General features: G+C 35.3%; 2 protein-coding genes and 1 pseudogene across 2 annotated transcripts; all 3 read right to left on the bottom strand.

The window, feature by feature from the left end:
* Positions 1 to 952: 952 nt before the first annotated feature.
* On the bottom strand, positions 953 to 2471 carry LOC126606653 (probable pre-mRNA-splicing factor ATP-dependent RNA helicase DEAH6). Its single transcript, XM_050274039.1, has 2 exons — positions 2111 to 2471; positions 953 to 1809 (listed from the first exon to the last, which is right to left on the bottom strand). The coding sequence occupies exons 1-2, from the start codon at positions 2236 to 2238 to the stop codon at positions 1260 to 1262; spliced, it is 678 nt and encodes a 225-aa protein (XP_050129996.1). The 5' UTR covers positions 2239 to 2471; the 3' UTR covers positions 953 to 1259.
* Positions 2472 to 10945: 8474 nt separating this feature from the next.
* LOC126606643 (transcription factor MYB1-like) lies at positions 10946 to 12514 on the bottom strand. The gene is made up of 3 exons (XM_050274028.1): positions 12266 to 12514; positions 11903 to 12032; positions 10946 to 11814 (listed from the first exon to the last, which is right to left on the bottom strand). The coding sequence occupies exons 1-3, from the start codon at positions 12396 to 12398 to the stop codon at positions 11091 to 11093; spliced, it is 987 nt and encodes a 328-aa protein (XP_050129985.1). The 5' UTR covers positions 12399 to 12514; the 3' UTR covers positions 10946 to 11090.
* Positions 12515 to 16931: 4417 nt separating this feature from the next.
* Positions 16932 to 20272, bottom strand: LOC126588335 (uncharacterized; annotated as a pseudogene).
* Between the last annotated feature and the right edge of the window lie 352 nt (positions 20273 to 20624).

Below are 20624 nucleotides of genomic sequence, written 5' to 3'. Positions count from 1 at the left end.
ATGTTAATTCGACATTTTTGTTGACTAATGATGTTTCATTACTTTAAATTAAGTCATTTATCTAGTTATTCTTGATACGTGGACAATACACCATCTGATTAGTCAACTTTTGTTCATGCTTTCTGAGATATCAGATATGACTTTTTATTTTGTACCTCTTGGAATGTTCTGTGTTTACTTGAGGCCCAACTGTTGTAGTTTGCTTGAAGACCAAGCTCTGGTTGGGAGGATCAAATGTGCCTTTTCGTGAGGATCAAGCCTTCGACCCATAAAATAAATAAGAAATAAGAAATTATTACGCCAATTTGGACAAATCATCTATATATGTGGTGTGTTACATCAATGCTACTTATGTGGTGAAAAAATTCTTAATAATATATATTTGATAAGTCTATTATCAATCTCAGTTTAATTCGAACTTTTTATCTAAAATGTTTAACTTTGTCATGTATGCGTCATATACAATGGTGAAAAGGTTTTTTAAGGAATTGGTTGATTGAAACATGCTTTACACTTGAATCAAATTTGCAAAGCGATGCATGTATTTGTGTGACTTGGAAGGATTTTGGATGGAATGTTCGATTTGGACTGAGACAGCTAAGAAACACAACCAAAAACATATTACTATCAAGTTTTTCACCACAAGAGCAACATTGAGTTGTGCAATTTAGCCTACAAATTTATATAACACAAACTCTTTAGTTAAGTGGTTGAGAGTATTAATCCTACATTTGGGAAAGAAGGAACTTTGCATGTGTTAAAAAGTAATTGGGGTATTCCCCATACTGTCACTTGGTTTTATGGTGGAATCTCAACTTTCTTCATGATATCAGAGCATTGTCAAATGTTTGAAGCCGAACGGCCACACCCGATTTGTGTTGTCCACGTGTTAGACATTTACCACACCCTATATGTGCATATAAGTAGTTAGGCTAAGCAAATTAAAGATGGATTCTACAATCATGTGCATATAAGTAGTTGGGCTAAGTAAATTAAAGATAGATTCTACAAGAATAAAATTGAAAATTGAAAAGCAAAGCTTCATAACTATTAATATTTATGAATCAACATGTTTTTCTATTTTCCATCACATGGATAATGAAACTGTGTCTGCCATCTGGTTACCAACTTGAGTCAACTCACCCAGATCATTATCTAAAACTCCCCTCCTAATCAACTGCTGCAGAGCTTGTGCCAATGCTTCAGGAGCTGGAGGATCCACAAACCCATATCTAAATACATCACCAAACCCTAGTCTCTTAATTAAGCACAAGAACAACATTTACAAGGTTTCTCCTTAGTACTTCTGGTGTGGTGTTCTCTTGTAAACCCTCGTAAAAATTATTAGTGTACAACCTGTAGCACGTAGATCCCGCTAGCCCTAGCTCTGCCCTCTGCGTTGCCTCCGCCTTCGAGACGGGACTCATTCGATCCAACTCCTTCCCGGCCATCAGATCATAAGACTTCATCTTGCAAAGACCAGAGTCAATGAAATACTGAATACTGTTCAACATTAGCCATGAAATTTCAGCCGGGCTTGTTGCAAGTACAACCTTCCTAACCCCTTGAGGTGTTGGCTCCAAAACTTCTGCACTAATGGGGCATGTAATCAACTGGGTATGACCATGAGCAATAATTATTTGCTTCAACGAATGGTCAAAGGTTTCGATTTCTTGTTGACCAGGCAAAAATACCAATATGTCACCAGGTGCTTCCATCACATGAAGTACCAGGGTTTGTGTAACTACTAAATCCACCAATTCATAGCCATCTTCCAGGGTATGCATGTATTCTATCTTATTACGCCCCCTTCGTCGGGGAATTTGGAAAATCGGGTTAGAATCGAAAAAGTCACAATTTTTTTGAGCATCTATGACACTTGATTAATAGCTTAAAAGCAGACGATTTTAGTCGAGTAATATTTCTAAGTATTCTAAGTAAATATCAGTTGAGAGCGTTCTCTCTTGTGCCTCATCCACCATCGCCACACTGTAGCTCTCCAAATTTGCTTCCCTCTCAAATATTTGACGCACTAAAATCCCATCCGTCATGTATTTAATTTGATCAAAACATTAGTATGACCCAAATTATTAGGGTTGGAATAGCCTACCTCATGTCCAAGCTGGACTCCCATCTCCTCAGCAACTTTGGCGGCAACATCTGGCATGACATGAGCGATTCCACGTGGCAGTGAGATTCCAATCTTTTTCTTTCCATCCATTGTGTACCCGGCCTCATGTAGGTATTGAGGGATTTCTGTAGTTTTTCCACATCCAGGTTCCCCAACAATAACAAGAACCTGATATTGCTTCGAGCAACCGATCATGAAAGAAGTAGAGGGGTAGTTTTTTTTCTCTCCTCGTCGAGCTTCTAGCTTAATGTTGGTTTCGAGTTCGCCTGAGAAATAGATGTTGCTGATGAAGATAACAACTTCAGATTTCTGAAAGTTTAGGATTGAAGCCACCGGAAAACTGTACTGCATTTCAATTTAGAAGGTAGAATGCCCCATGAAAGGCCTTTATATAGAGATCTAATCAGTTTTAAACTCAAACAACACGGACTGGGATTACTTGTTCTTGGTGGAAAAGATAAACCTGAACTGTTTAGACTTCTTGAACCAATCCAAGAAACACCAAACCTAATTGCCCGGCCCCTTGTTTGGATGTCCAAAACAATAACAAGTGAAAAAATTAATTGGGCTTTAATTTATCAGGGCTTGTAAAATGCATAACAAAATCTGGACCCAGGCCTTGCCCCATTAAAGCGTTTTTGACACTACTAATATCATTGTCCAAACTCTTCTTTTCTTAATAACGGTTGTACCATTCCATTTTTTATATTCTATTATTATTAAGTGTGGAGGGTTCGAAAATATTACAATTTAATTTAGGAGAAGATGGAGTTTCAAACTTGAGATACATCAGTGAAAATCCAACACCCTATTCACTAGGATATTGGATCACATGCAAAAACATTAACACTTTCGATCACTTGTATTTAGAGAGGAGGGAGAGATCAAACCTAGAACGCAATAGGTTGAAAAAGAAAGCCCTAACCACCAAGTCAATCCATCACTAACAAAAATGTATTCTAGCTGGAAAAATTTATAAAGTGACTTATTGGGGTTTAAAGTGAAATGAAATTACGGGTGTAATTTGTGCAAATTGATTGAGTTGAATACCCAATCTGACTTCAATAGTTTTTTGGGAGTGTTAGGGAGTGCTTTTGTATGAAGCAGTTCAGCTCGCAAGCACTTTGGTCATGACCGCATTTAATTTTTTTCATTCAAACATTGTCAAAAGCATCCTATAATCACTCTCGAACATGCCATTAGTTGGCAGTAGGTATACCAAAATTTAATCGAAACCGAAAAGTCTTAATACTTGCACTAAGTAAGTAAGATTATGCCTTCTAGTCAAATTATTGTAAGGTAGCCCTCCCCTCCTATACCCTATATATTCCTATTTCGCCACATCCTTTCTTTTTGTCTTAAAGCTGTTGAAAAGTCATGGAATATTTACCCTGGTTTCATATTTTGTTCCGCTTGGTTATCGTTATTTCCCTTTCGCTGATCCATTAAAACTTGATACTGGCTAGAAATAGCATTCTAGGGTTTCTGGCGTGCTTGAAAAGTCTCCTCCACAGACAGATATATAAATCAACTGAAGGGAATGTTTGAGAATGGTGAGAGATCTGAACACGCATAATCAATCAATAATATTCCTCCAGAATTGGTAAAAGAAAATGGATGTCGATCAGTACTTTCTTCACTGTCTATTAATTTTCAGTAAAAACCATAGCTCCTCCATATATAGGTCATTTTTTTGGCTTGGTGCGTTTGGACTTGGAGCATAGACTTGAGCAGTTCACTTACCGTATGAAAGTGGGTAAATGAGGAATGATATATTTGTACAAGGACAATGCTTTCCTTATTTTCTTGGAGGAGGAAATCCTTATTCCCTACTACTGTGACTGTGACATTATTTAACCGTACAATAAGGGTAATCAGAACAATCCATTCTCTTTAGTATCATTTACAAATCATTTCTAGAAATATTCATTTGGTTTAAAAATTGTTTAGTCATCCATATAAATCAAATAAATTGACAGCTCATCATCGTAAAGATGGCAAAATGATCTCCAAATCAATTGAATATTGAATGTTTAATGGGAAAAGAGGAGTTTCCTCCTTTTAAAAAAATGAGTAATGTATTATCCTTTGTACAAGCTTACGCTACAAATTGACAAACAAACAACATGAACAAAAAAGATTGAGGTGCCTATGTGATGTGATATATTAAAATTTACCCTGCATACAGTGCTATATCTCGCTACTATATATTAATCAGTAAGACCAAAAAAATATATTAGTTAAGTTTTTGTTGCTTGTCATCATGAAGATCAAATTGCTTCAATTGAAGAAAATAACACGAGCTGACAACTTTACATCAGATCGGATTCAGTAAGATTCTCAAATATAAATTATATATATATTAAAAGAAGGGAACATACAAACATTGTCCAAAATATTGTTCTTTGAGAATTAATTCAATCCACAAACTTTCAAACACATAAACTGGCAACAGAAAACTATAGAAGAGAACATACAAACATTGTGCATGCTACAAAGAATATTAGACAGAAATGTTAATTAGCATGGAACTTAGTGGAGTAGGTAGCACACTGAAGCTTAAAATATAAGGAAGTTGTATAAAATTAAACTAACGATCATATCCGATATTGTTTTTAGATTAAGTGGTTGAGATTAGCAAAAAACTTAACGTACATCGTGTTGAATATAATCAAGGCTTTTTAGCCAAAATGGTTTCTGAGATTTGCATAACACATAATTTTAGTCATTGAGATTTACAATCAATAGAAGTGGTTCCTGAGATTGTCCACCATCCATAATTTTGGTCATTCCATTAAAAAAACTCCATTAAGTGATCACTAAGTTTTTTAACAGAATGACCAAAATGATGGATGGTGGACAATCTCTGAAACCAAAGTTATGTGTTATGCAAAACTCATGGATCAAAATTATGTGTTTTGCAAATCTCATGGATCAAAGTTATGTGTTATACCCTCAACATAATGGAGTTTTTTAATGGAATGACCAAAATAATAGATGGTGGACAATCTCAGAAACCACTTCTATTGATTTTAAATTTTAGAAACCAAAATTATGTGCTATATAAATCTCACAGACTATAGTGAAGTCCAAAAGCAATGTCCTGGAAATAATGGAGAAAATTTCGTCCTTTATACTTAAAATATTATATTAGTATCTGTCGAAATCTTTGTGCTAAAAGTCTCTGGTGATGAAAAATAAAAATAAAAGAGCTGTATGAGATAAAGAAGTAAACCACGAAAGAAGCATGGCTCATGGCTGGCGACTTTAATGCCATATAATTTAGGTGTGAAAGATCAAGAAATGATTCATCGATGAGAGAGATTTTTTAGTGTGATCATCACACGAGATAATACATTACTTATTTTTATATAAATGATGAGTTATATGTGTTAAAAGATTAATAACTTAAAAATTAAAATTTTTCATCATTTATATAAAAACACGTGATGTATCATCCGTGTTTCCGTCACAACTAAAAATTTCTCTATGGATGGAACTTGGAAGTCTCTCTCTCTCTCTCATGGAGAGAAAACACGTACCTACTACCTAATGCCATAGAACACCAAATCTGTGTGATCGAGGGGACAGCAAGATATGTTAGGACTAGCATTTCTCCCGTAATTGTGGTCTCGAATTCTGCTAATTTGTCAATTATTATATTTTTATCTCATTCAGCAATTTTGAACTTTAATGTATTATATGAAATAAAAATAATATGCATGCTAATTTAATCACCAGCTTGCTTCAAACCAGTTCACAGTACTCATTCTCGCATTTCTCTCTCTCTCTCTCTCTCTCTCTCTCTCTCTCTCAATAACTTCCATCACTTTTCATAAGTATGATGTTTGTAATTTGGGTTTAAGAATAATTTTTTGTCCAGACTAATCCTGGAGAGATCTTAAAGATAATTTCAATTGAATAAATATTATAAAGTATACGTCGTGTTTAAATTCTACTAGTATTTATTATTGTCACATGATCCACATTTGATTTTCTATCTTCTACCATTAGATGATACTAATATGACAATACACAATAATGGTTAATGGTACATCAATCATATAACAATAATGAAATTTAGACTTTTCTTGTGCTCCAACTTGTTAGTGCATGGATGGATGCAGTGGCGGAGTTAGGATTTCTTGTGAGGAGGGGCCTCACACAAGTACAGAAGAAGAAAAAATGAGTGATTATAAAATTACAAATGCAAAACATCATAATATATATCCAAATAATTAAATAGTCAAAATTAACATATCCATAGATAATATAAATTTCATATTTTGAGACCATTGCGCATGATGTCATCTATACTATTGAAAGAATTATTAAACTCAATAGAGAGAATTACTAAAAATTTGCAAACCCTAAAACTCAAAGTAAGAGGTAGGATAGAATAGAAACAAATGTTTTATAGAGGATAATAGAGTTTTACAAACCTTATTGTTCTTTATTCAATAAATTTGGAATTTGAAATGGTTAAATATATGAAATTCAAGAAGAATAGGGAAATAGGGAAATAGCTCTGACAGTGCATAAGTGAAAAACAATTTTTGTTAATTAAAAGTGAATGATGAGTTTAATTTGAATGTTATTGATTTGTGATAAATGACGATTCAAAATATTATACTTAATTTTGGGATGGAATTTGTTAGATTAAAAATAGACAATGATTGGATTTGTTTCACGTGTTGAGAAGGGTTGCAAAGTAAGGTGTAATTATTTTTACAAGTGAGGGTAGGCCTAGGACTACTCTAGTCCTAATTTGCCTTCGCCAGTGGATGGATGTGGTACGCTAGCTAAAGTGCTTATATCATCTACCTCCCAAACAGTTTTATTGATTTTGTTTGGCTTATTATACAAATAGTTCCTGAGATTTGCATAATTAATAGAAATGGTTCTTGAGATTGAAAATCAATAGAAATGGTCCATGAGATTGAAAATCAATAGAAATGGTCCCTGATATTGTTCACCATCCATGATTTTGATCATTCAGTTAAAAACTCTTTGGGCAATTTTCAAAACTTCGTAACTCAATCGATTCTTAACCAAATTCAACCCATAATATATCAAAATGAAGATAAGAAGTGTAGAACAAGATTATACCTATTTGGAAGCCCAATGATTGTTGGAGATGGCTAGAAAATAGCCTGAAAGGTGACTGGTATGCGGGACAACTGGAAAACTCGCCAGAAATTGGGTAAACTTTAAACATTCATAACTTCTTCAATACTCAACGAAATCGAGTGATTCAAAAACAAAAATCATACTTCTCGACGAGACGAAGAGAATGACATCTTTTTTACGCTAACGCATCATGGTTTGGCTGGAAAACTGCTCGAAAATGGTTAGCCACTTTCGAGCCTTTTTCCGACCAAACCACTGTGAGTTAGCCTTCAAAAAAGGTAACATTCTCTTTGTCGCGTCAAGAAGTATGATTTTCGTTTTTGAATCACTTGATTTCGTTGAGTATTGAAGAACTTATGAACGTTTAAAGTTTACCCAGTTTCCAACAAGTTTTCCAGTTTTCCCGCGAATTAGTCACATTTCAGGCTATTTTCCGGCCATCTCCGGCAATCATTGAGCTTCCAAATAGATATTTCCTATCTTCATTTTAATATATTATGGGTTGATTTTGGTTAATAAACGATTGAGCTACAAAGCTTTGAAAATTGCTCAAAGAGTTTTTAACGGAATGACCAAAATCATGGATGATGGACAATCTCAGAACAATTTCTATTGATTTTCAATATCAGAGACCATTTTTATTGATCATGCAAATCTTAAGGGCTATTCAGATTAACACTATTTTGTATAATAACCCATTTTGTTTCATTGACAAAGAGTGTTAGATGTTGGCCTAATGAAGTAAATTGCCTTTCGACCCCAAATAAATGAAGCTTATAGTTTAGACCTTCGTAACCTTCTGGCTACCACTGCTTGCATGCCCTCGTTGGGTTAATATATCATAAGCACTTTATTATTGTCACATCACCCCTTCTGTGCACATTCCCAACGTAGAGGCACGATAGGCCCCCCAATCCACCCTAAAGGCAATGAGCACTTTGCAGCACCTTAAGGGCTGACACGTTGGACCTTCGCCTACTACTGCTACAGATGGAGTAGTGTGGGGAGGCTTCGTTGGATTGGGACCATTTGAACGATCATTTGTGGCCAGCAGCCTCGCTTGATAGCAGATCATTTGACCGAGACACGTGTTTACTATTGAGAGAGAGAGACAGAAGCTAGATTTGAGAAATGTTATGTTCAATCATTTGGTACGATATGTTAGTTAGTTATAACGAAAGAGCATCTTCAAAGAAAATGTTAAAATTATCATGTAGACATACAACAGTAAAAAATAATAGCAAACTCTCTTCAACTTAACCTTCAATTTCTTACGTGGCGCTGAATCATTTGAAGTCAAAACCTTTTGCTGTCAAATTTGACAGCAGATGTCAAATTCATTAAATGATTTTTTAATAGATTAATATAATATATAATAAATGTTGTTATGTTTTTGAAATATTTGATTGATTGCCTTAATCATTGAGCTTCACAAAAAGATAAAAAATTTATTAAATGACATTATTATTTAACATATTGGGTGGAGCAAAATATTGTACAAAATGTCAAATTGCCACATAGGCTATCAATTATCATTTTAATGTTTAAAATTTGACATTTTTTTTAAAAATGCTCTAACAAGTCACGTGATAATAAATAGATATGTAATAATTTATATTTTGCGACAAAGAAAGTTTTTTCCTCTATTAGAGAAATAGCTCACAGGGATGGTATACCTATTTTTAAACCTTGCACACTGATGCAAGACGTAGGTAACTGAAGAGAAAAACTTACCAGTCATTTGTTGTTACACCTCTCTTCTCTTTTTTTTTTTTCATTTTTTTTTCATGAACATATACACTTCTCTCTTTATTTCTAACGGTACATGACTTTTTAAACTTTTAAAAAAGGGAATAATGGATGGCAAGCCACAGTTATCCATCTATTCTGGGAGGTTGGGAAGACTTACAGAGACATTTCAACTTTCTCTCTTTATTTCTAATGGTACATGACTTTTTAAACTTCTAAAAAGGGAACAACGGGTGGCAAGCCACGTTTATCCATTACTTCTGAGGGGCTGAAAAGACTTACAAAAATATTTCAACCTTCTCCTGGCCACAAGTTTAGCTTCCACACCAGCAGCAGGTTTTGAACCTGAGACCTCCAATTTTTAATTTGAAGGAAGCCTCGCAATCCGTTCTTTACCACTAGATTACCAGCTCGTGGTTAGGTTAACTGTACATGACTAATATAGAACAAAAAAACCATATTCACAATTGGGTTCAATTAAATGGAAGCACAAGAAGCACTTTTTAGCTCCTCTATGATTGTAAAGGCTTGAAAATACACTTTTTAATTAGTTCCTCTAAGATTGCTATTGCCAATTCTTTTGACTAATACAATCTCGTTTCTCTTGAAAATTTGAAATCAAGAACTTAATAGATTTTTATAGGGCATGCCCGTAAGCTAATTGGAGTGAAAAAGTCAAATTAATTGAAACTTAAGATATGAAGAATGTTGTGCCACACACATACTTTTTAGGGTGAACTGTCGATTTAGTCTCTAAATCATCATCTCAGTGAAATTAGGTCTCTAAATTATTTTTTTGATAAAATAAGTCATAGAATTCATTAAAAATTGCTAATTTCATCCTTAATATTATACTCAAAATTATTTTATCTAATTGTTTGTCAGTGTAATCACATAACATATTTTAGAGACTCTTGCCGCCATTTTCTTGCCTACATGCTCTCAATGTTGCATATAAGTTGCGAATCAAATGTCTAATTTACCCTTTAAAGTTAACTCTGTACACTATTTCTTTGAAAAAAAACAAGTCCTTAAACTATGAAAATCTACCAATCTACTCTCTAAAGTGTATCACATGCTAGTCACGCGACTTAAATTGACGAAAAATTAAATAGTATAGCTTTGAATTTAATATTATGGATGTAATTGGCAGATTTTATTAGTTTGATGACTGATTATTTCGAAAAAATAATTTAAGGACTTAATTTTCACTTAGGTAATAATTTAAGGATAAATTGACAATTCATCCTACTTTTTAATCTTTTCAATTAATTGACTTCTTGAACATGAGTTTCATCGATCTGGGCATTATCATGTCTATAATGGGAAATACCAAGGCGACTTTTGAAAGTGAGATTTTTTATGAACTCTCTGTCGTCTCACAATTGATCGTTAGTTATCATGTCAATATTATAAAAACTTTATGCAAAACAAATGAGGGAGCAGAAAGTTAATAGAAAATCTCACTTTTAAAAGAATATCCATAGTATTTCTCTTCCATAATTACACAAAGTTGGTCCACATAAATAAATGTTAACGTGGATGACTCTTATCAATCATAAGGGGCTGGGTCCCCTACTTTTGAGAGTATTAAACTTACAAGAAAGGACGAACTCTGTATGAAATTCCACTCTTTGTTTATTTTTTTAAATTGTTTTCCTTCAAATTTTTTTCATTAAAAAACTTACACTGAAGAATCTGTGATAATTGACGGAAACAAAATAAAAAATCATAAAAATCCAGATTTGTGTCAATTTATTTGTATGTACTTTAAGCAAGCTTGCTATTTTCTCCAGGGGAAGCAGTGCATTTCTTTCTCTTTTTCATAGCATATACCTAAAGTTCAACTTAGAAATCAAAAGGTTCTCGCTCCACTGCAGGACAACATATGAAACACACCACACATGAGGCCATATTCCATCGAAAAATAACACATCTCAAAAGCGATTTCTCTGATCATATAAATCAAGGAAAAGTAGGACTGCCACTGATAATTATGGTAAATATCCAACATGACCAGCATGGAGACAAGATGACACCATAAAAAATATTACAATATACAATAACTAGGAAAAATTATTCAACTACTCTTTCCAACTCCAAGGCATTCTTCCCCTTGATGATCAGAACCCAGAAAAGAATTGAAGGAATGGAAATTGAGAATAAAATTTGGCTGAACTTGAACTCGATCATCACCATTGTCGCTATCACCATTCTTCCAATGTTGCAGCATTCCTTCTGAAAAAAATTGAGCAGTTTCATCTACACAACGTGACATAACATTGTCACTGCTAATATGATTCAAGTCGTCGTGGTTAATCTCCGGAAAATCCGAGTTCAGAAGATTGGCTAAGCTAATCTCATCCATGTCAAAATCCACCAAAAAATCCGAGGTTGAATTCTCTTGATCAGCATTGATATTAGAGAATGAAGAAAATGACCGTGTCCTATTAATGTGGTCATCATCCATAGCTGCTGGCTTGTCATCAAACATTAGTCCCCCTGCATTTGTTTCCTCAGTGTAATGTTGATGATTATGACCAAGTGGGACTTTGTGTGGGTGTGGGTTGATAAAAACTTTGGTACACTTAGCAGCTTTGGTACGGACAACATGGGATGATGGTGTTGCCATGTCCATCATTTTTGCTTTCTTGGAATTTGGTTCACCATTTTTGTGGTGCTTGAGATCTGAAGCAGATCCTTGTTGTTGGTGGTCATGAACTTTTTTACCTAAATTTGTGTTCCAGTAGTTCTTTATTTCATTGTCTGTTCGCCCTGGAAGCCTACCAGCTATTAGAGACCATCTGAAATTAAAAAAAAAAAAAAATCAATCAAAATAAAGAACCCAATTACTAGAATTTCATAAATAAAAAAAAATCAAAAGAAAATTACCGGTTCCCCAAAAGCTTGTGAAGCCTAATGATAAGCTCTTCTTCATCTGGAGATATGTTACCTCTCTTAATGTCTGGCCTCAGATAATTCAACCACCTAAGCCTGCAGCTCTTCCCACATCTGTTTAAACCTGCTTATATAATTAAGTACTAATTAATTAGACATTTATATGATTTTCATGCACAATTTAGAAAACCAGCAATGGGCTTGCTCTAAAGTAAGCTGCTATTAAGCCATTGTGGTTAGCCCAGCGGTGAAAGTTGGTAAGAGTAGTCTAGGTTCAAGTTCGAAGCCCTTCAATGTAACCGGAAAAAAGGGTAAGCTACTATTGATTCTAAGTTAGCATTTTGATTTAACTGTTACCTGCATTTTTGGGAAGGTTTCTCCATCTGCCTTCTCCATGGAGCTTGATGTATTCAGTGAGAACTTTGTCTTCATGGGCAGTCCAAGCACCTCTGTTCATGCCCTCCTTTGCACAACAAGGGCTTCTCCCCATTATTGTTTAGGTGCTTGGTCACACCAGAAAACTATATATTTTCACTCTGAAACTTGTTTCCCTCTCCAGCCTCTGGTTTTTCGCCAAGACTTATGCTTAGTTGATTTGGTCTCTTGTGGCCTTGGAGTCGGATACTTATATATATATATGGTAACTTTAACGAAAAGCTTATGGTATTGTTCATTTTAACAAAAAATCACATTTTTATACTAAAAAGTCAATCCTTGTACTCTTCACTTGACCCTTTATTTTGTCCCGTTAAAACTCAAAGTTTTTAAACTATTTTTATTAGTTTTTCTTATATATATATATATATATTTGCACATTTTCATCACCCTATACTATGTTTATATTATAAAGACATTTTTTTTATTACACGTTACTTGTGGTCTTAGATTTAGCGAGGCCCATCTCACTTTAATTCAATGGAAAATGCTAACCATTTCCTCGATCTGAAGAACGTCACTCTTAGAACACCACATAGGATGGAAAAGAACTTGAAGGAAAACTATTGTGTCACGTGCCAGGCTGAATGATATTTATGTTGAGTTAAGTGCGAAATATAAATTATAAATAAAAACTTTTTTTTTTATCATAATTACAAATAAAAACTTATAGCACATGTATAATCCGCTTAACTGTTTACTTCCTACATCTTTTGGTAGCATTTTGATTTGAATATGTGATCATATTGATTTAATTTCATCATTTAATGTGTACGTTAATTCAAATTTATGTATTGTTTTTGTTTGAATATTTAATGTGTATTTTATTCAATGTCTCTTATAATTAAATATTTGAATTTATAATCTACACATTTTGATTTATTATTTTTGTTTAACTCATGACACATTTAACTCGGATAATCTAGATGGATACTCGAAATGACCCAAATGTTTAAGTGAACATCTAAATTGAAATGTGTTGATCGATACCTAAAAAAAAAAAAACCATAATTGAAGGTGAGGTGTAAAAAGAACAAGATATAAACAAATAAAATTGAGAGCAAAAGGATGAACCAATAAATTTGTATGCACGAGCAGACGATGAGAATTTCACAATATATAGAATATTAGCAGGGCTTCCTCTGGTCACAAAGTCAACTGGTGGACCAGTTTGCCTTTATTATTATTCTATTATTTTTCGTAAGATTATGACGCACTACGACCATTCATCGTTTTAAATCCCCGAATGATCCCTTAGATCCAATTTCCATTAATTTTATGAATTTAACCATCATATGCCTTCATAGGACCATCTCCAACCCTGACTTAAAACCTAAAATTTCCATTCCTCCCCCCCCAAAACCCACTCCAACCCATGTGCTAAACAAAACCTAAAACTTAAAACTCAAAAGAATGCCAAATACCGGCCCGTTTTTAGGCCAAAAGTCATTATAGGCCCTACCTGTTGCGAGTGAAACACGGGCTGTGAAGCCCAGATACTTGAGCCAATCGCCCAACGCGCATCAACGCGTGAGCCGGATTCCCACGGGACCCCACCCCACGTGGGGTGTCCCCTGCTGTCAGAAGGCATCAGTAGCCTAACGGCTACTTTTTTCGATCGAACGACCATATTTAAATGGGCCGTTGGTTAATCCAACGGTCCACGTTCAAATTTTAATTTTTTTAGTTTTATATTTATATATTTATTGAATCCAACGACTTAGATCGAATATAATCAAATCTAACGGTAAAAAAAAAGATCTAACGGTCCAAATTTAAATCCAACGGCTAAAATAATTTAAAAAAAATTATTTAACTTAAAATTCACTAAAAACTCTATAAATACCTATGTATTTGTTCAAACATCCACACAAAACTCACTTTTCTCCTACAATTCTTCCAATTTTTCTTTCTACCATTTCTTCTCATTTCCAAAATTTTCAAGATGGCAAAAGAGCATGTTAGAGGTCGTAATTGGACCTTTGATGAAGATATTGCTTTATGTTTGACATGGATTTCTGTTAGTGAAGATGGTGCCGTCGGCACCAATCAAAATAGAAAGGATTTGTGGGGTAAAATCGTTGATAAGTTCCATGAAAACTTCAACGCCGGTCGAAGGGAAGTTGGTGGTGTTTATGATCGGTGGAAGATTATCAACAAAGCGTGCACTTTGTGGAAGGGAAGCTTAGAGAGAGCCATGGTTGACATGCCTAGTGGAAGGGGCGCCTCAGAAATTGTGAGTTTCTTTGTTGATATTTTACTTGTCATGTACATAATAGTATTTTGCAACTAATTATTTTTATATATTTGTTGCATAGGGTGACAAAGCAATGACAATTTACGAGACAAGAACTACACCAAAAAATCAAGCTTTTAAGTTGCATCATGCTTGGAACATCCTCAAGGATTGTCCGAGGTGGAGAACCGATGCAAATCAACAATGTGGAAGATTATTTCATAATGAAGCCCCACCCCCAAATGATGTCAATGAACGTGTGAATTTTGCCGACAATGAAGGTATCGACCAAATGAGCCCAACTTCTTCTTTGCCAATGCCCACAGGTAGAGATAAGCAAAAGGAAGCAAAGAGAAAAGGGAAGTCCCAAGATCCGATACGTGCACAATTTGTTAGCGAAATGGCAAGAATGAACGAAAATCAGTGTCGTCAGCAAGAAGAATCGGCCCAAATGTTTTTGGCTATGAAGCAAGAAGGGGATATGGAGCAAGAAAGGTACGAAACTAATTTGATTATGGAGGACCTCGACAAATACACTCCAGAGAGGAAGAGATACTTACGTGGTAAGCAAAAAGAAATTTTACGAAGGAATGCCACAAGAAGTATATTTCAAGATGATGATTCATCTCAAGACTATCACCCAAGTCCACCACCAAGTCAAGATGATGGATATCATTATTAGGTTTATGTAGTTTATGAGTTTTCGATTGTATTAAGTTTATGTGGTTTATTAATTGTTTTTTTTTTTTAAAGTTTATGTGGTTTATTAATTGTCTTTTTTTTTTTTTTTTTAAGTTTATGTGGTTTATCATGATTTTCATGTATTGATTTAGTGATTTTTCAAAATTTATCGGAATTTAAATATTTTTAGGTTAAAATGTTCATAAAATTAATTTAGGATAGTCTACATAATTTTTTTTTAAAGTTAATTTAAAAAAAATTAGCCTTAATTCATTTTTTGATAATCTGGGGCTCATATTTTAGGCCAAAAGGGTTGAAGTAGAAAAAATGTTTTTGGGCTAAAAGCTAAATTTTCTGGGCTAAATATTTTTAGGTTTTAGGTCAGGGTTGGAGATGGTCTAAGACCAACTCCAACCATGGCTTATAACCTAAAATTCCCTTTCCCCCACCCCCCCCCCCAAAAAACCCACTCCAACCCATGACCTAAAACTTATTCTGAGGCCAAATACCAGCCCCATTTTAGGTCACAAAGCAAACTGGGCTCCACCAAATGAGATTGAAACAGGGGCTGTGAAGCCCACACCCCAAAACCCAACTTGCCCCATGCGCCTCACGCGCCCTTTTGTTTCCTGCTGAAGGCCCACCTACGTGGGTTGGGAAAGTGGGTTGTCAGCATTGCTGTAGCCTAACGGCTACTTGTGTTCATCCAAAGGCCAATTTAATTGGACCGTTGGTTAATCCAACGGTCCACGTTCAAATTTTTTATTTATATTTATATATTTATTGAATATAACGGCTTAGATCGAATATAATCAAATCTAACGGTAAAAAAAAAGATCTAACTGTCCAAATTTAAATCCAATGGCTAAAATGATTTAAAAAAATTATTTAACTTAAAATTCAACCAAAAACACGATAAATACCTATGTATTTGTTCAAATATCCACACAAAACTCACTTTTCTCCTACAATTATTCCAATTTTTCTTTCTACCATTTATTCTCATTTCCAAAATTTTCAAGATGTCAAAAGAGCATGTTAGAGGTCGTAATTGGACATTTGATGAAGATATTGCTTTATGTTTGGCATGAATTTCTGTTAGTGAAGATGGTGTCATCGGCACCAATCAAAATAGAAAGGATTTGTGGGGTAAAATCGTTGATAAGTTCCATGAAAACTCCAATGCCGGTCGAAGGGAAGTTGATAAGTACATACAGGAATGGTTCCTTGATTTTTGGTCCTTACCACACGTCTCCCAAAATTTTCATCTGTCATTTCAATCTGTCATCACACAACCCCGCTCAAATTAGGTGGGATGAAGTCATCCATATAAAGACTTGGGCTGATTTGGTGTTGTTATGCTTTGAAAAAAAAAAAAAAACTATTTTTACTATATTGTGAGAATAAGTAGCTTTGAAATAAAATAGCAGAGTGTTTGGTAAATTTTTTTGTAAAAGTGTTTTTGGAAAAAAAAAAAAGCAATATTATAGTGTTTGGTAAACTTTTATGTAAAATAGTTATGACTGTGTGAAATGACCAAAAAGTGTATAATACTAGATGTGCCATTAATTTAACTTTCTTAACCAATAAAGATGAATTACTAAATATACTTTATTTATAAAATTGATAACAAAGAGTAAAATTTGTCCCTTTTTGAAGACCCAACGATGATTATAAAAGCAAATCTTAATTGTCATTAGAGAATTAGAACACTAATTAAAGAACAACAATAACAAATCACAACCAAACAATAATTTAAAAAGAAAATAACTAAAATTTAGAACAAACCCAATAGGCAGTGAGTGGAGTCCTGAGTAGTGAACCCGTCAATTAGTTTTCGGGTCCGGTATGGGGAACAACCCGGAACTAGTGCTTCTCGGCGGAGAAAAGCCCAAGAACTTCTGCAAATTGGTCTAAGTACTGATCGAGCACATAAAGTACAAAAACGCCATTGAACAGTCTGTCGCATCCTCCCCTTGCAGCCCTCTGTGGCTCATCTTTATCACCAACCTAAATGGGCTTGAAGGGTAATTTCGCTACTGCCTTCCCCTCGAACAGCGAGTTGAGCAGTCTGAAGACAACGAAGAGGACGAGGGCGATAAGGGCGCTAGACTTGAACTTGAAGAGTAACAAATCGTGGCTAGATTCCTTGAGGCTGCTCTTGACGCAATTGATCTTCTTGTTCTTGGACTTTTTGGTAATTTTGGCAGCGGAGGATGAGTCGGTCTTCATGGTCTCGAGCTTCTTGGCGACTTTGTTGATAAAGGAGCAGAGGCACTTGTAGGAGTTGGTGCAGTAGATGAGAACCTATGAGGTTGCCTGGAGTGGAGGGACTTGCAAGAGTGAAAGTGTGAGGCATGCAGGAGAAATGATGGCAATGTTGGCAAATTGAAAAATTCATTAATGAATTTACTATTCACCCGTGTTTTTCAAATAAGCTGGTTTTTGGCTTTTTTTTTCATCCTAAACTTTGAAAAAAAGTTGGTTTGGGGTGTTTACCAAACACAAAAAACTCTCCCAACTTTTTTTTATTCTCACTTTTTTAAAATCACCTCAGTACCAAACCAGGGCTAAGGGTTGGTTTTGTATTGCTGTGCTTTAAAAAAAAATTGTTTATGCTATGCTGTGAGAATAAGCTCATTGTTATGTTTTCAGTTTTTTTTTCCACCCAAAACTGTGAAAATAAGCTGTTTTTAAGTGTTTACCAAACATCTTTTTGAGCTCAGCTTTTTTTGATACCCACTTTTTATAAATTCACTTCAATACCAAACCAGTACTACGTACCAATGAGTGAGTTTTGGTTTAAAGTGTTGTATATATTTATAGTTTCCACTAATGCTTTGTTTAATGTGTTTTCTACATCATGCCATGATTATACTTATGTTTATAAGTATTATTATATTGGTTTAACGTTTTTTCTACATCATGCCATGATTTAACGTCCGTTCTTTCATACGTCTTGTTAAAAGGTCCAACTGTTCAGATTAAGAGCAGATCTTCTCATTTACCACAGCTCCAAAGGGAGAATTAATCCCACTTACTAAAAAAATGAATTGCACATGTGAGAGTTAAATGGATAAATGACAACGGTGACTAAAGTAGCTTAAATTTGATGTCTATTTTTTCAATCCTCATACTAAAATGTCCAACCGCTCAAATTACAGACCAGGTCTTCTCATCTACTATGTAGAGTTGATAGATCTGATAAACAGGACGTATTTGTGTCTTTTTTATGGTATATTCATTATCTTGTTGGATTTGATCGTTTCAAACCCATTATCTTAACGAGTCCTTACATGTGACCGGATAATGCCCGACTTGTTAACGAGTCGTGTAGGGTTATTGGGTGCAAACAATTGTCATGCATAATGTCTATACTGGTAAACGGGTTGTGTTTGTGTTGTTTACTTGTCATGCCCGTTATCTTAACAGATTCTTAACGGGTGACTTGATAATAACCTGATTCATTAATTGATTCTTAACAGGTGATCTAATAATGATCAACTCGTTAACGAGTTGACCTAAAACCTGATAATAAGATATGTATTGGTAACATCATGATAAGATATGTATTGGTTGGTATTGGGAACATCATAATAACAAATGTATTGGTTTTCAGATCTTCATTTCTATTTTGAATTTGGGAACATCATAATAAGGTATGTATTGATTGGTATTGCACAACTGAAAGCAAATATTATATAAGTCACTAGAGTTTGCCCTGGTTTAACATTGAGGTGCTTAAAAAAAGCTGCTTATTTTTTAAGTTTTTATGTCGAAGGTGTTTGGTAAACTAAAAAAAAAAAAACGGATTATTTTGGAAGCTGTGGTGATTAGTAGCTGAAATCATCAGAAAACTTGCTTTTTTTTCAAAGCACGTAGAGCTACAGTGCATCTTTAATGAAACTTTCTAAAGTCCAATAACACCCTCATCATTTTTACAAAATGACAGGCCTTGTCCTTACTACTCAAACTGGAATCTCTCTCACTCGTTCATCCCCTTGCATCAGAGTAGGACTGTAGCTATCCCGTCCACTCCCGCTCAACACTAACCAACACCACTGCACCAACATTCATCCCTATTCTCCTTCCAGATCCTCCAAGTACACAAATAAGAAAAAGATTCAATCTTTTTGAGAAACCATTTTTGAAGCATTCATCTCCATCGTCTGGAAGCATGCTTCAAATTGAAACGGCTCTGCTACATTTTCTAATCACTAAACCAAAAACAGCTTCGTCAATTTCCATCGTCCCTTGAACCCAACCCATTCTTTGCTTCAAATTGATTTCTCTCTCTCTCCTACGCGACCCGATGGATCTGTCTCTATCATCCGATGCATGAACCCACAACTTCTTGTTCGAAAGATTTGGAGTTCGTTTGAATTTGGATTTGGGTTTTAGAAAGGCGTCTTTTGGTATCTAATATGATGGGGCAGAAAGGTTTATGGATTGGAACTTGAGGGATTGTAGGTCAGGTTTTTGTCGGGTAAAAAGAGGTTGAAGGGGAAGGATGGCGGAGTGGGATTGAAGCTCGTTGAAGAAGCCAACGCTATAACCTAAAGCCTGCACTTCCTTTTTCTTGACCGCCAAAGCTGCTTGATTTTGGGTTCATGAGAGCAACTCCAGCGGGATGAATTACTAGAGGGACCGTGGGTGGAACAGGGTCGGATCGCCCGATGGAGCAAGGCCAGCGTTGGCTGGTGAGGGAGCCCGAGCGCCAGGGTCGTGAATTCGTGCTGGTCTGAGAGGTTAGGATGGATCTGATGTCAAACGCCTTTTTGGATAATGATGCCTAAAATCTGCCTAGAAGATCACGAGTCCCCTCGCAGAAAAACTGGGGAAATGTTTCCCTAGTTGCATTTGCACCAAAACTCTACCAAATCATGCATGCAGACTCAGGAATCACATCAGGTCACCAGAAGGAAGAGAAAAAAGGTATCCCCGAGACTTACCTTGGCCGTGAACGGTAGAATTTCACCGGAGTTTTCCCTCGAGTTTGCACCGAATTTCATGGCATGTCAATCTCTGTTTGAGTCCATTGTCTGCGATTCTAGGACTCGAGGAGGGGCGAGAGGAAGAAATGTGGATGTTTGGGTGGCTCAGGTTTCGACAGAAAACAGTAGCGGGGCGTCGTCTGTGTTTTTTGTCCATGTGCTGTTGATCGAGAGAGAGGTGAGGGAAGTAGAGAGAGTGGAAGAGAGAGATGGCAGCTCAGAAACTGGCCGGATTTGGCGAGATGTGATAGTAGTGTGCCTTCGGGGTTTCTGTGCAAAACAGAGATGGGAGAGTTACAGAGGTTAGGGGAGAGAGAGAAGGGAGAGTTAGTGAGAGAGATAATAACAAATAAAATTATTTTGTATTATT

Source organism: Malus sylvestris, chromosome 2 (assembly GCF_916048215.2).
Source record: "Malus sylvestris chromosome 2, drMalSylv7.2, whole genome shotgun sequence".
Taxonomy (NCBI): Eukaryota; Viridiplantae; Streptophyta; class Magnoliopsida; order Rosales; family Rosaceae; genus Malus; species Malus sylvestris.
The sequence above is the reverse complement of the archived record's forward strand: the minus strand, read 5'-3'. Positions and strand labels throughout refer to the sequence as shown.